Raw genomic sequence first — 13704 nt, 5'->3', positions numbered from 1 at the left:
ATGCACGCGCACGCAGCCAATTAAAAACAGGGCTTAGCGCCGCGCCAATCGGACACATGCCAAAAGAGAACATGTTTGCGTATGCGAGTACTCCGGGTGCTGTCGGCTCAGGACGCCAGCAACGAGGTGACCTACTGACACTCACGGAAGAGTTCCTCAAACACACACACACACACACACACTAAACACACGGAGGCAAACATGCACACAAGTGGTCACCGGAGGTTGAGTAAACACAATCTGATGTAAACAAGAAGATTAGAGGTGCAGGGAAAAGAAAAACTGCTCCTCCGCTATCAGATGGACATCTATGTGCACAAACACACAAAGTACCTGGCTGGTTTCTAATCTATCGAGGTGATGTGAGAGCAGTGAGCTGCTGGGGGAATATATAGAAGAATATCCTTAATAAAACAATGCCTCAGCTGGTAAGTCAATTATTCTCGAATTCACTGCAACCATGTAAATCATCGACTCTGTGTTTGTCATTGTTCTGTCTCCTTTGTGCAACATGTATTATGTATGAGCATAATTTTCACCAACACAGGCCTGGAATGAAAACTCGACCCCGCCTGTCAGTTACAGACTTATCAGCCCCGTGTCATAAGCGAACCTCAAACAGTTTTCATGTCTTGCCAGGAAAGTCAACTTTCAGAAGCTGGCAGAAAATGAGACTGAAGGAGCCGATATCTCAAAGTTAATTTTGAAGCCTCTCGGCCGCGACACATATCTCCGCTCGGTGCGTGCATGCATGCTCGTCCCGTGCACTTACGTCCTGTGGGACCTGGATGAAGGCGAAGGCATACTCGGTGGCCTGCACTGGCAGGGTCCTGGTGCTGAAGGCGGGAGGGATGACAGCCAGACGGGTGGACGGCACAACTTCTCTCTGAGGGAGGAAGAAGGAAGGACAAAAATAAGACCCGGCATAGAAGTTTCAAAGCTGTCGATCTGTGCAAGCGTACATTTTATGTGTTTTAAGCGTAAATGGTGTTTTTCGCAGCTGGAGTAGCTATAGCAGGAATTAGTTTGAGACCTCAGAGTGGCCCGGCTTAGTGACAAATTAGCCTGGGAGACTTGTAATTGGTGAAGTCTTTTAGAGACAGACATCTGCCGTGGTGCGAACACGACGAGGAAGCCGTCACACATCTGCAAAGTCAAATTGTTCGGTTTACGCGTTTAAAGCGTTTGGGATCGTGAACCTCAGCCACGACTGGTGTTTGCGATAATGACTGTTTGAGAAAACATTACAGTCGCACACATCTTTTCGCTGTAACCACACAAAATAAAGCCGGTTCTGTTGTGATACAGATAAAAATCCCTCGGCAAAGCAAGAACATACCGGTGTGATGTAAAGATCAACATGTGCTCAGGCTTTAAATCCATTCTCCGTTTTTTTTCCTTGACTCCGAATTTAACAGTGAGAGTCGGAAAAAAGGCCACGATGTAGCTTGTATACACAGATCAGCCACAACATTATGACCACTGAGAGGAGAAGTAAATATCATTGACCATCTTGTGACAAATCAATGTTCTGCTGGGAAACTTTTGGACCTGGCATTCATTGGTGTGGATGTTACTTGTGTGGACATGTAGCACCCACCTAGACCTAAATCCCAAACTGAGTATCTGTGGGATGGTCCACAGAGGCCCCTCCACTAACAACATTCTGCTGCCAGACACCACAGGACACCCTCAGAAGGCCCATGTCCACTTTATGATGGGTCACAACTGTCTGTGGTCATAATGTTATGCCAGATTGGTGTACAAGTAGTGAGGCTCTTTTCATTTGCCCTCTATCTTAGCTCATCTCAACAGGTATAAGCCCCCGGGAGCGACGGCCAATCACCGAACACCGTGGGCTACACCGTGGTTGAAAGTCAGACAAATACAGCCATTAGGAGTGGGAAGTTAATTTAATGACCCCTCATATCTTAGGTTAATGTGTTCATTGGACTGAGCAGTCTAGACAGAGAATACCTTGAACGTTTATTATGGATAAAGCGCTCAGAATTATCGAGGCCATATTAGACTCTGACAGCACTGTAAATGTGGGCTTTAAAACTGGAATGACAAAAGTGCTGCGCTGTGTTTGGTAATGATCACATCATAATTCAGGCGCTGACCTGCACCTGAGAGAGGTGGCGGCGTTATCAACCAACGGCCTTTGACACGGAGGCGTGAAATCAAGGGCCGGGGCCCTGACTCAACCTGAAATGACGCAAAAACTACAAGAGGATGAGGTAGGTAGTATCAGCTTGGAAATGTTTCATTTTTTTTTTCCCCCAGCGCGTGCCAGGTCGGCCTCGGAGAATCACACTTTCAGCAACATGCCAGCACGCATCGCATCTGCCAGCCAGCCAAACCCTCGATCTGTCCCCACCCCCCACCCCCCACCACTACTCTGAGGTCAGTCACACACTGTGCCGCTCCACTGCATCATGGGAAATCTCCCGCAGGGTGGTGGTGGTGGTGGTGGGGGCGGGGGGTTGGCTGCATCAGCCACTTGGTGATGCAAGCATGTGTATGCACGTGGACAGAGACACAATAACGCAGTCAAGGATGTAGTGCCTTCGTCATCACGGAGTGGTAAAAAAAATAAAAAATAAAAGATCCACACAGACACAGAGAGAGAGAGAGAGAGAGAGAGAGAGAGAGAGAGAGAGGGGAGAATAAAAATGAGACACTATTTGCCTCGGTTGCAAACAATAAAAGAAAGCAAACAAGCCCGGCACTGTATTTGTCCTAAAAACTCGCATACACAAAAGGATTCTTTGAACGTGGAAACAAGCAAACAACTGGTGACTGAATAGATGCAGAAATCCCGCTTCAAACACTAGATTGCTTCCGGCTGTGTTTGGTCACAACAAAAAAAAACTTTGCCGGTGCAAAGTGTATTTTTTTTTCGAGCCTAACGACGACACAAAAGTTACTCACGTTGCCATAGTCAATGTAGAAGACGTGGATCTTTGCCGGTGACTCTACTTTCTCCACTCTGGCTCTGTACCTGCAGCAGAAAAGGATTGTTTGAGAGAGAAGAGGGAGAGAGGGAGGGAGGGGGAGAGAGAGAGAGAGAGCATGGGGAAACAGATGAAGACAGAGGGCACAAGAGGAAAAGCAGATGAGTAAATGATTCCTTGCTTATTTCCCTGGGGAGTAGGTGTTGGAGGATCTGTCTGTTGTGATCGGGGGTGAGGAGTGCGAGAGGATGAGCAGGCCGGGGGAGTGAAGATGGGCGGAGGAGGGAGGGCAGGGGGGGGATCTATCAGGACAGGGCAGGGCTGTGAAAATTGCACAGAGGCCTCCTTGCAATAAAAGGCTGAAATTTACACCTATTTTTTTTCTTTCTTTCTTTTTTTTTGCCGTGCAGCAAATAACTTCAGTGCATTAGCGCTAATGACAAAAACCCGGCAGATTCGCTTGATTTTCCAGCACATCTGGCGATCCGAGTTTGACGGAGAATGACGTTAGCGGTCGGCAGCAAAGCGCCGCCGCGTTAGTGAATCACACAGAAGCTCCGTGTTTTCCTCCCACTTGATTCAAAGCCTCCCTTCATCTGACCATCGCCTCGTCTGTCTCTTAAACAAACGAGAGCGAGGAAGACAAATTGGCAGCGAACCGAGGACGGCGGGAGGAAGGAAATAAATAAATAAATAACAGTCCAAATAATTAGGCCCACACGGGCGAAGACGGAGACGAGAGAACAAAGTTCAGGCTGAATAAGTGATTAACGGGAAGACGTAAAGAACAGCGGCGAGAAAGTGTGACGAACGGAGGAGTTGCTTCAACTCCGCGGTACATTCAGAAGCGACGGACTTCAAATTAGCCTCGTCGGCGGCTTCACAGACCGCACAGGACAATGCAGACATAATTAGCTTAACGGATAAAACGAGGCTGGTGAAAACAAAAGGCGAACATCTCAGACAGTAGCCACCTGGAGCTGGGTTCTTATTTTTATTTTATCGCCAACAATAGGTTGAAGAAAGTGAAGCTTTACAGCAGATGGCATGTTTGAAACGCCCCCCCGTCATGTATTGGTGGCTTCGGCGAGAGGACAGCCGTCTCTTACCAGCACAAAAAGACGGGGGAAGGATGGACGAAAGAAAGGACAGCACCTGCGATGTGTGAACATTAGGTTTTTAATCAGTCTGAGTTTTTATTTTTTTCCCGCCGTCACCTTCTTGACAGACTGTCTCTCCCTCCCTTCTTGCCTCGATCACCGTGACTTCTATCTGTCCCCGTGACCATCTGTAAACCTCCCAACATCCAGCGAGGAGACAACATGAAGAGGTGTGTGTGTGTGTGTGTGTGTTGCCGTCAAGCGACTGCTGATTCTAAAAGGCCAAAGCAGCGGCAGAGAGCTAATTACACCCTGTGGGTGTCTGCAGTCGACGCATCACAGGTTTAAATAGAGACAAAGTAAAAATGAAATGTCAGGTATTCCTTAGAGGAAAGCACAGGCAACCATATATGTACATCACTGAATTATACAACATGCCAGTGGCTGCAGAGTCTGTTCCCCGTATATAAGGATACCGCAAGTTAAGTTTTCCTCTCGAGAGCATCTGCAGATCCTTCAGCGCAAACACGCGGCATACAGTCATAAATAAGACACTAGTATGTAGCAGGGACGGTGGCACAATACCAAGAGTGAGCTGTTGACCTATCATAACTGAGTGATTCCATAATAACATTGATGAAGCAACCATATTTAATGTGGATCGATCACATCTGGCTACCTCCCAGTCCACTTAATAAGGTCAGCGAGCCGGTGCCAATTCCGAAACGCCCGTCTTTTTCCATTTGTCACAAGAGAAAGCTGCTAATGTGTTGAGAACCACTGAGAGGCTATTAGAGGAAATTGAAATGTATGCTCACCATTCGCCATCTGCAAACTTGGCTATGCAGTAGTCCCCTCGGCGCGGAGCGTAGGAGCCTTCCACGGGCGGCTGGGCGGCGATCTCCGCTCGCATGGTCTCCATCAGACTCTCCAACTGGGCTCCTGGTGGGAACACAGACGTGGGGGGGGTCAGGGGTTTTGTCTTAGACATCTTATTTGGCGTTATGGCTGACATTCCTTCCAATTTAAGCTTGGTTTATACTTGTGCATCAAGTCTAGACACCAATGGGAGTTTGTTGAGTTTCTTCTACTATACTTCCTCTACTTGAAACGATGGTAAGTGGAACTCAGTGGATCATTTTGGGACTTGGACTGAACCAACTGAGCCCAAAGCAGGGTGGATTTACAAATATTTTCATGTGTAGTCATGTAGATTTGACCCTTCTGCTCCAAATCCAACATGGTTCCCTCAGTTAAACATCTGGAAATGCACGTCAGGCTACAGCTCACATATGAGGCAGAAGATTAAATCCAGCACCAGACGCCGATGTGTACGCCTCTCCTCCGTCACCATTTTACCTCGCTTTAAAAGGCGTCTTCCCTAACGTAGACAAGTCTGAGGATCTAAAATTTAATCCTCCGCTGAGGTGCGAGCTCTCCCGTCTTCATTTGCATGCGAGCCAGAAAATGAAGACACTTGTATCTCACCCCATGCAGAGCTCCTAAATAAATGTATGAATATAAATGAAGTAAAGTCTGACGCAGCTTTGCAAAGCATGACTACACTTCTTTTGTGCAGACACAAGCTGGGGATTTATTTATTTATTTTCCTGAGCGTGGTTCCTAATAATTGTTCCGCCTTTTGTTATGAATTATTTTATTGCGTGCTGCAGAATAATAAGACACAGACGTACCTGGATTCATATGGGTAAAAACAATACAAATGCACCTTTGCTAGAGCAAAAGAATGTATGTAAAGGTTTAGGAAGCGATGCCAAAATGCAATAGTCAGTGTTTTTGTTGCCGTGCATCCATTAGCACTATCAGCCTTAAGCTGGTTTGGCTCTGTTTAAGAAACAGAGCTTTGAGTGAAGAAAGCCAGCTCTCCCAATGGGACTTTATGGCCTATCAAGCCATTATATCATGCGCAGCAGACCTATTATGGAGGATTCAAGGCGACAATGTGGCTGTCGATACGCCGGGAGTTGGGAGAAATCAGATTGCGAGCCAGTGCTTCATGGATCAAATGGGTGAGGTAAGTGGCAGCCTGATTTGCACCCATCCGTCGCAATCGGGGAGCTGATTGAGAACGCCGCCGAGCACGCGCGTCTCCAAGAGAGCCACTTTTCTGGCGTTTGCGGGACGCGCGCCGTGTGTTTGTTTGCGCATCGCCCGAAAATGTTTACGCACGCGTCGCCTATTAGCGCCGGCAAGTGGCTGCGTGTTTGTGTGTGCAGCCGCGTGAAGTGTGCGGAAGCAATTACGGCTGCTAGTTTAGTAAAGTGGCCCGTGTGAATTTTTTCCGTGGTGGTATTTTTAGAGGCCACTTCCACTGATCTACCACCTGGAAGAGGGGGCGGGAGGGCCAGCGTGTGCGCAGTGGAGCATCTTTAACCAGATAAATTCGTGCAAAGGGAAAGCAAAGTCAGGCAAAAGGAGGACTGCATTGCATCAACGGCAGTGTCTTAATTTGAGTTTTGAGAATACTTTCAAAAATAATGGAGTAATCTCCTATGATATGGAGTAAATGGTAAAAAATATCTATATTCTGGGACAGTACTGCATCACTTGATCTTCTGGGCAAATGCTGTTACTTGCCCATAAGCTGAAGTGAATTTCTTTCTTATATTACCTTCAAATAGAACTTGCATCTTTCTAGTATTCTATAAAAGGTTGCGACAGGGTTAGAGGCTATCCTAGCTGGCAGAGGAAGGTCGGTTAAATCATGGACGGACTGCCCCGTCACAGGGCAACGGGGGCGACATGCAAACACACAAAAAGACTGGACTGTTTTGTCGTTATCGGCTAAAATCGGCAATGTTCCACCGTGCCGCCTCCAAACCTCCCAAACTTTTAATAAATATTTATGATGATTTCTTCCTTTTTTTTTTTTTTTCTCTTTTCCTGAGGAATATGTGGGTGTTGTGGACATTGGCACGGCTCGTGGGCTGCAACATAACACGAAGAAGAGACGAGAGTTGAAAAAAAAACAAAACAAAAAAGTGGTGGTGACGGTTGCCAGCGAAAATAAAAATAGGGCGAGCTCCCGCATCAGACGAGCCGCTTCCTCTGCAGGACTCTCCGGGATTGGACGATCAAGCCCATGCACCGCCCAAAGAAAACTTTGATCCAGGAATAAACTTGCATATAAACTTTGGTTTTAACCCGCGACAGATTTTCTCCGACTAACCCGCTGCCTTGCAAATAAATCACACACAGTCAGCGTGTGAAAAATTTGCAAGTTGCGCCTACTAAGAATGTTACTACAGCTTGGAGGCAGGAGCTGCACACACCTTTCTACTTCTGCACTGCTGCTGCTGCTGCTGCCGCCGCGTGAGTTGTCATCAACACCTAATATTATTTATGCTAGCAGAGAACAAGGAAATAAGAATAATGACGCCGTTTTTTCCCGTGGTTATCTGCGCTGAGACAGGCAGGCAGCTGCCAACCAACGGCACAGACAGAAAACCTTTATTTGCATGATGTCAAACTTGGGAGGAGGAAAAAAAATAAATAAAAACGCACACCAAGGAGGGATACAAAGTGATTTGGAGTGTGGAGGGAGCGCTGGGAGTCTGTTTGATTGTGGAGGGTCGGGGCGGGGTGTCCAAACACCTCATTGGCCACCCACTGCTACACCCGATTGCTGATGAATGCAGCGAGGGGCAAAAGGAGCATAAATTCCCAAACACACGCCGAACAGACAGCGTTTTGTAGAGAAGGCAGTTTCTTAGGAAACACAACCCCTTCCATCATATAAACACAATTACAAAGACACACCCACACAGCTAGTGGGGATGCATCATTATGCTTCGGCTTAACCGCAGAATTACTGGAAACGGCCGTGGACTACAGCTGTCACGGTCAGCCACCTCTTTGATTTATTAATCTAATTAATAAAAAAAAAAAGTTAGTGCACGCCTTCCCTCTTGCCTTGCGTGGATTTAATTGAAGATGCTTTACTCGTGTATTTACAATATTGAGGAACAACAATATTAACAGGGTCATTGTTAGTTGATGGTCAGCTGATATGACCAATGTGGTATTGTAGAATATGGTGCTCCTGAGCTTTTTAAAGCCTGTCATCTTTATGCTGTTTGTTAAGGCATGTCATAAAGGCTCATTTAAGGTACTGCGGGGCTTGACGCCGTAACTTACGCACTACTTGTGCCTCGTCTGTAAAAACACCCAAACATAAGTTGGTGCTGTGACTTTTTGACCAGTCTGGTTAATTTTTGTTTCTACTTCCTGCTTAATTTTTGCATGTTCTCCCTGGTTTTCTCCGGACACTCCAGTTTCCTCCCACCATCATTAAAAAAACATAGGTGCTAGGCGCCGGGTCAGGTTGGCCCACAGTGGCGGCACGCTCGGTTGCAGCGGCTCAGGACTAACCCTCCATCTGACGCATGCAATTTCGTTCAACAATGGCAACTGAAACTTTTCTGCGAGATTTCAAACCTCTTCAGTTAACCTTTCCTCAACGTGTTCCATCTTTATTGATCCAAAACAATCAATTGTTTGCGGAGATGGAGAAGCAGCCGGAAATACTAAAGCGGAGACACGCCGCTACCAAGCGGACCAATCACAGCTCTTGCGGTCTTCGTCGCATAGTTACATCTCTGGGGAGGTGCACGTCAAGCTACGACGTTAGGGTCTGTGTATGATCTGGGCTGCTGCCGTAGCTACGGCGTCAAATTGATGCAGAGGCCTAAACCGCCTATAAAAGTTATTTTTGAAAAGAAAGAAAGAAAGAAAAGAGCTGAAAAGTTCAGCTATTATATAGTTTTACTCTGTGTTATGTCATAGGAGGTTCTTTATACGTTCTGGATGGGTCTGTGAAGTCAAAGGGCACAGACAGTGCAGTGGTATGGATCACCAATCTTAATAAGCCGATTTATGATCTGCTTTGACCCCCTGAGTCACTCCAGGTAATTCCAGTCAAGTCCAGTTACACTTCAAAAATAAAGCCATGCCCAAGTCCACAGACTGAAGTGAGTTCTTGTAACTGTTTTCCTTCATTTTGAGTGATTTTTCCCTTCTTATTTAGCAGGTTTTCATGCATCACTTGGTACATTTACATGGAGACTAATACTCTACTAACCTCCACCTGTAACGGCCACAACTGAGCCTTTGTCAAACCAGAGGGTTCCTAGCCTCTACCAAGTCCTAACTTCCTAAGTTGCAAGTTGGTTGCACTTATTTAGCATTAAAACTCTTAATTATGTTTTCGAATAGTCGACAAGTGTCGGTACAGCGGAGGAAACTACCGCGGATAAAAGCAGAAAACTGGTGAAAAGACTAGCAATAAGGTCGCCTCTAGTATAAATATAAAAAAAGTCTCCTTCAGATTTGACACTCCAAAGCTGGCCTGTCAAAAAAAGTTCTTTTCAGATCATTTTATTTATCTTGCATAAACAGTTAAGTTGGAATTGCTAATCAAAATCATTTCAGTCAAGTTGAAGAAATTCTACCCACTGACGGCTTCAGCCCTGACGTGTCTCAGGCATTATTGATAAGACTAGTAAGCTGATGCTTTTTAATTCCAGCACCTTTCTTCCCTGCACGCTATTGTGCATTTTATAACGGGTATTTGCACATCTGCAGACCGAAAGGTGTGCGGTTTAGTATGCACGGTGTGAGTCATGTATTATCATTACTCCGTGTTGGGATTCAAAGGTCTAATTAGCTGGCCAGGCTTCTTGGATCCCGGATTATCAGAAGCACTCCATCCATGTGTCCAGGTTTAATCTATCCAGTGTCAAAATGCACTTCAAAACACACAAAGAAATACACAAAGGGTGGGGGTTGGGGGGGATTAAATAGAAATGCAGGCGTGTGAAAGGAATCGCATTTAAATGACCACAATTAAGATTCTACTCTGGCTGCAGATCACTTCACATGCAGGCTGTGCAGGTGAGCACAGACAGAAACAGCTATTTGCTGCGAATTAAGCAAACCTTTACGCAGGCGCTGCATCCCGGCGAAATACTGAATGAATATGAACAGTCGCATTAGGAAAGGAAGCACGGCCGGGACACACTGCATTACAGATGCAGATTCCTATTTAACGTTGGCGTAAAGACAACTAAATATCTGCGTGCGGAAAGGGGTAAACCATGTCAACCGTGTCATTTTGTGTCGAAGAGAGCGAGCCAGAGCGATGATCCAAAAAGCAGCCAAAGCACTGACTGCGCCCGATGCCGGCCAATTTCTTTCTGTCTTCATCTCTTTATTCCTCTGTTGTCATTTTTTTTTTTCATCTCCCCTCCCTCTCCCTCGTTCTGTAATTTGTTTACACACCATTATGGGTGCAGCTGTTTGTAAATCATATATAATTACATTTTGAATGCCCAGTGCATAGCGAGAGGGAGCGATTAGGCCTTAAAGCAAGAAAACAATCGAGAAGGTGAGAGAGATAGAGGGGTGGGGGGGGGGGGGACTGACAAAAGGTTTTACAGGTTGGTTATGATCACGTTTGATTAGTTTGTGGTGCACGGTGTGTGAGCAGGGACAAGGGGCAAACGGAAAGCCAATGAAAACAGCGAATCAAGTGCCCTTTCTCTACGCATCCCAAGGCTCCACTGAATTCTATTAAGCTGTTTACGAAAGCCATTAAACCAAGGGAGGGTAAATAATCACAATATGACAGAGGCAGAGGCCAAGAGAGCGTCGGTCGCTTATGAAAGCATTCTAATTTCCTGGTTTACAAGAATGAAGGAATTATGAGCGGAGCGCGTCTATGAAAGGGACACCTGTCAGGGAAACGAGCGACTGGAGAGGATCCGGAAACATAAACCTAGCTATAATTGCCGATAATTCGTTGGAGGGAAATGGAAGGCAGACAATCAAACTGAGAGTTTTTCTTTTTTTCTTTTTCGTCAGCGTTACTGCTCACGTTAGAAAACACCGCAAAGCGTTTTTGTTTTGCCGTCGGCGTCGCGTGACCACTCGGAGGCTGCGTGGACACACGGGCGGCATCAGAGAGCTTTGTGTTTTAGCTCGCCGTTAAATATGCATGAGGTTTGGACAGGCTTTATCCTCCGGGGCGGGAGAACGGCTGCGTTTCCGGACATGCGAGCGAAACACTTTGAAAAGGTAAAAAAGCAGCAGCGACGACGAACAACAAAAACACAGCCTCGGCGTGGTACGCACCGGTTCAGGAGGCCTGCGGTGCGAGCATACACACACACAGCTGCTGCGAGTCTAACGCCCCCCGTGGTCGGTCAACAAAAACCCGGCGGTCACCTGGGGATATCTCTACTCGGTGTGACAAGCAGGCAGCTACGACAAGAGAAAGGCCACTTACTCCATTTTTCCCGAGTGATATTTAAAGTAGTGTCAGCATCCGCCGAGCGTTGAAGGAGGCCCGCTATAAAAAAACAAATGACCCCCATGCTTGACTAATGCTGCTCCACTCCCACTAGAGAGGGATATGGATTATATCTCATGCAATACCCCCCACCACCGCCACCAATTACCCTCTTCCATTCCGCCCTTCCCGGCAGTCTGGAGCCTTTTACAGCAAATTACTGTTTCTGTAATTGGAAAAGCCATCACTGAAAAATCTAAACAGAGAAAGCATCTGTGGCTCCCCCTTTTTTGCATCGGTCTCTCCTGTCCGTCTCTCCGCCACCTGTCGAGTCTCATCGACTGCAGCTAATGCCCTGATTTGATTGTGAGGAGGCCAAATATACTGGTAAAATGGCCCTTATTCCCCAAATGTGCAGACATTTGTGCACATTTGGCCAATTTCGACGAGAACCCCATATGGACGCGTAAGTGGCTCGCCGCTGCGAAAAGTGTCACTCGGCCATTCGGCTTCAGGTAATCGGCCCAGACATTGACATTAAGGCAAATCATGCTCGCAAGGATAGTGACAAATGTGGACAAAGAAGCTCGTTTTACGCCTGAAAATCAAAAGCACCCCCCGCCTCAAACCGACAGGTGGGCTGACCTTTTAGAAGTCAAGTTGCGTATCTGATTTAATAATGAATGCCTAGGGAAGGTGGGGGGGGGGATCATCTGAGCAGGGCCTGACCTCTAAATATTGCATCTGCTGCAGTGGCAAGGAGCTCGGAAAGTGAAAAACAGCAGCAGCAGCAGCAGCAGCAGCAGCAGCAGCATTGGATGCGGTGTCTACTGCAACTTTCATTCACCTGCTCGGGTACTTTGTTCAGTGCGGCCACAACAAGGCCTTGCACACACTTGGGTTAAATTAAACATGAAACATAAAAGGTAGATGGGCAAAGATACAATAGCCACACTCGGGGTGAAGACGTCAAAGCACCATTACTTTTTCGGCCTGTTGAGATAAATATTACTAACTCCAATTAGACTGAATGTATATGCGATAACACGGCAAACAAAGAGCTTTAGCTTGAAGATGATTGCACATATATTGGAGAACAGTATAGCAATTAAAGCCATTCTCCCCTAATTCGATGGGACCATTAAACCGCTCACCATAATCATTAATACAGTCGTGACATTGGGCACGTTGCGTTTCTTACGTCTTTGCCTGAAAAGCATTCTTTTTTTTTCTCCACGGCACAATTACTTCCTTCGCTTCATTGTTTTAATTGGACTGTTCAACAGAGAACTCCCACGATTAAGAAATGACTTATTCAAGAAAGAAAGAAATAAAGAAAGAAAGTTGCGTCACAAGGCACTGGAGTTAATTATCTTAACTGCTGGCTGACTTTGGCTTGATGCCCACGGTATCATCGCAGAAAGCTATTTTATCCAAAATGAAAAAACAAATAAATCTGAATGTGCGCCGCTGACTTCTAAAATAATCACCACTTGGTTGCCTTGACACACGATGCAATTAGCAGGCCGCTCACTCTGATCAATACGCAATGCTAAAGTAACTCATGTTCTTTCATTGGAATTAACACACAGATAGGTGAATACGCCACTGTGAAAAGTCGAAGGATGAAAAGATTGAAACTTATAATTTCATCAGAGTAATGCAATTCAGTTTCAAAAGACGGAGAGAGAGAGAGAGAGAGAGAGAGGCTGGTTTGAACTCCAGCCAGAGAGTGAACTGTTCTCTGCCGGCACCGCTCTATCAGTAGCCAGGTCCAGCATCATTAGGTGATGAACAGCTGCTGTGTGTAAAAGGTAGAAGTGTGAATAATGTGGACGGAGTGGCACCTGGATGGGGGGGTTGGGGGGTGGGTGGGGGTGGGGGCGACTCGGCTCATTATGAGTCTGTACGGGCGCCAGGAAACAAGCACTAGACAGGATGTACCGCCAACTGCGCCGCAGCTGAGGGCTGGGCTGGGCAGAAAAATGTGTGTTTGTCGGTCGGAGCCAGGCCGAGCAATGCGGTACCATGGAGGTGACAAGTGAGTGAGGTCCAAACCGGGGGGGGGGGGGGGGGGAGCCGCTGGCTAAGGCAGAGATAACCCTGTAGGAAAGTTGGAAAGTGATGCAATCTGTAGCCTGGGACAACTAGGTATGTTTCACTTGGAAAGTCCAGCTGCTTTTATTTCTATCTTGTGGCAGTACAATGTTCTGTTGGGAAACTTTTGGACCTGGCATTCGTGTAGATGTTACTTAGACGATGTAGCACCCACCTAGACCAGAACAGACAACCCCACCCCATAGCAATGACACTCCTTGATGGCAGCAGCCATCCCCAT

The 13704-nt window shown here is 46.6% G+C and overlaps 1 protein-coding gene across 1 annotated transcript in view; it reads right to left on the bottom strand.

Moving 5' to 3' along the window:
• The window catches only part of snd1 (staphylococcal nuclease and tudor domain containing 1), a 174864-nt gene that overhangs the window by 21216 nt on the left and 139944 nt on the right, over nt 1-13704 (bottom strand). The window contains exons 19-21 of the mRNA XM_084573206.1: nt 4876-4999; nt 2935-3004; nt 773-886 (exon numbers count right to left, since the gene is read on the bottom strand). Coding sequence (XP_084429332.1) covers nt 773-886; nt 2935-3004; nt 4876-4999 — 308 coding nt within the window. The remainder of the gene's footprint in view (nt 1-772; nt 887-2934; nt 3005-4875; nt 5000-13704) is intronic.

This window comes from Chelon labrosus (genome assembly GCF_963514085.1).
Source record: "Chelon labrosus genome assembly, chromosome: 23".
Taxonomy (NCBI): Eukaryota; Metazoa; Chordata; class Actinopteri; order Mugiliformes; family Mugilidae; genus Chelon; species Chelon labrosus.
Note: the sequence above shows the minus strand (reverse complement) of the source record. Positions and strands in the feature narration are given on the sequence as shown.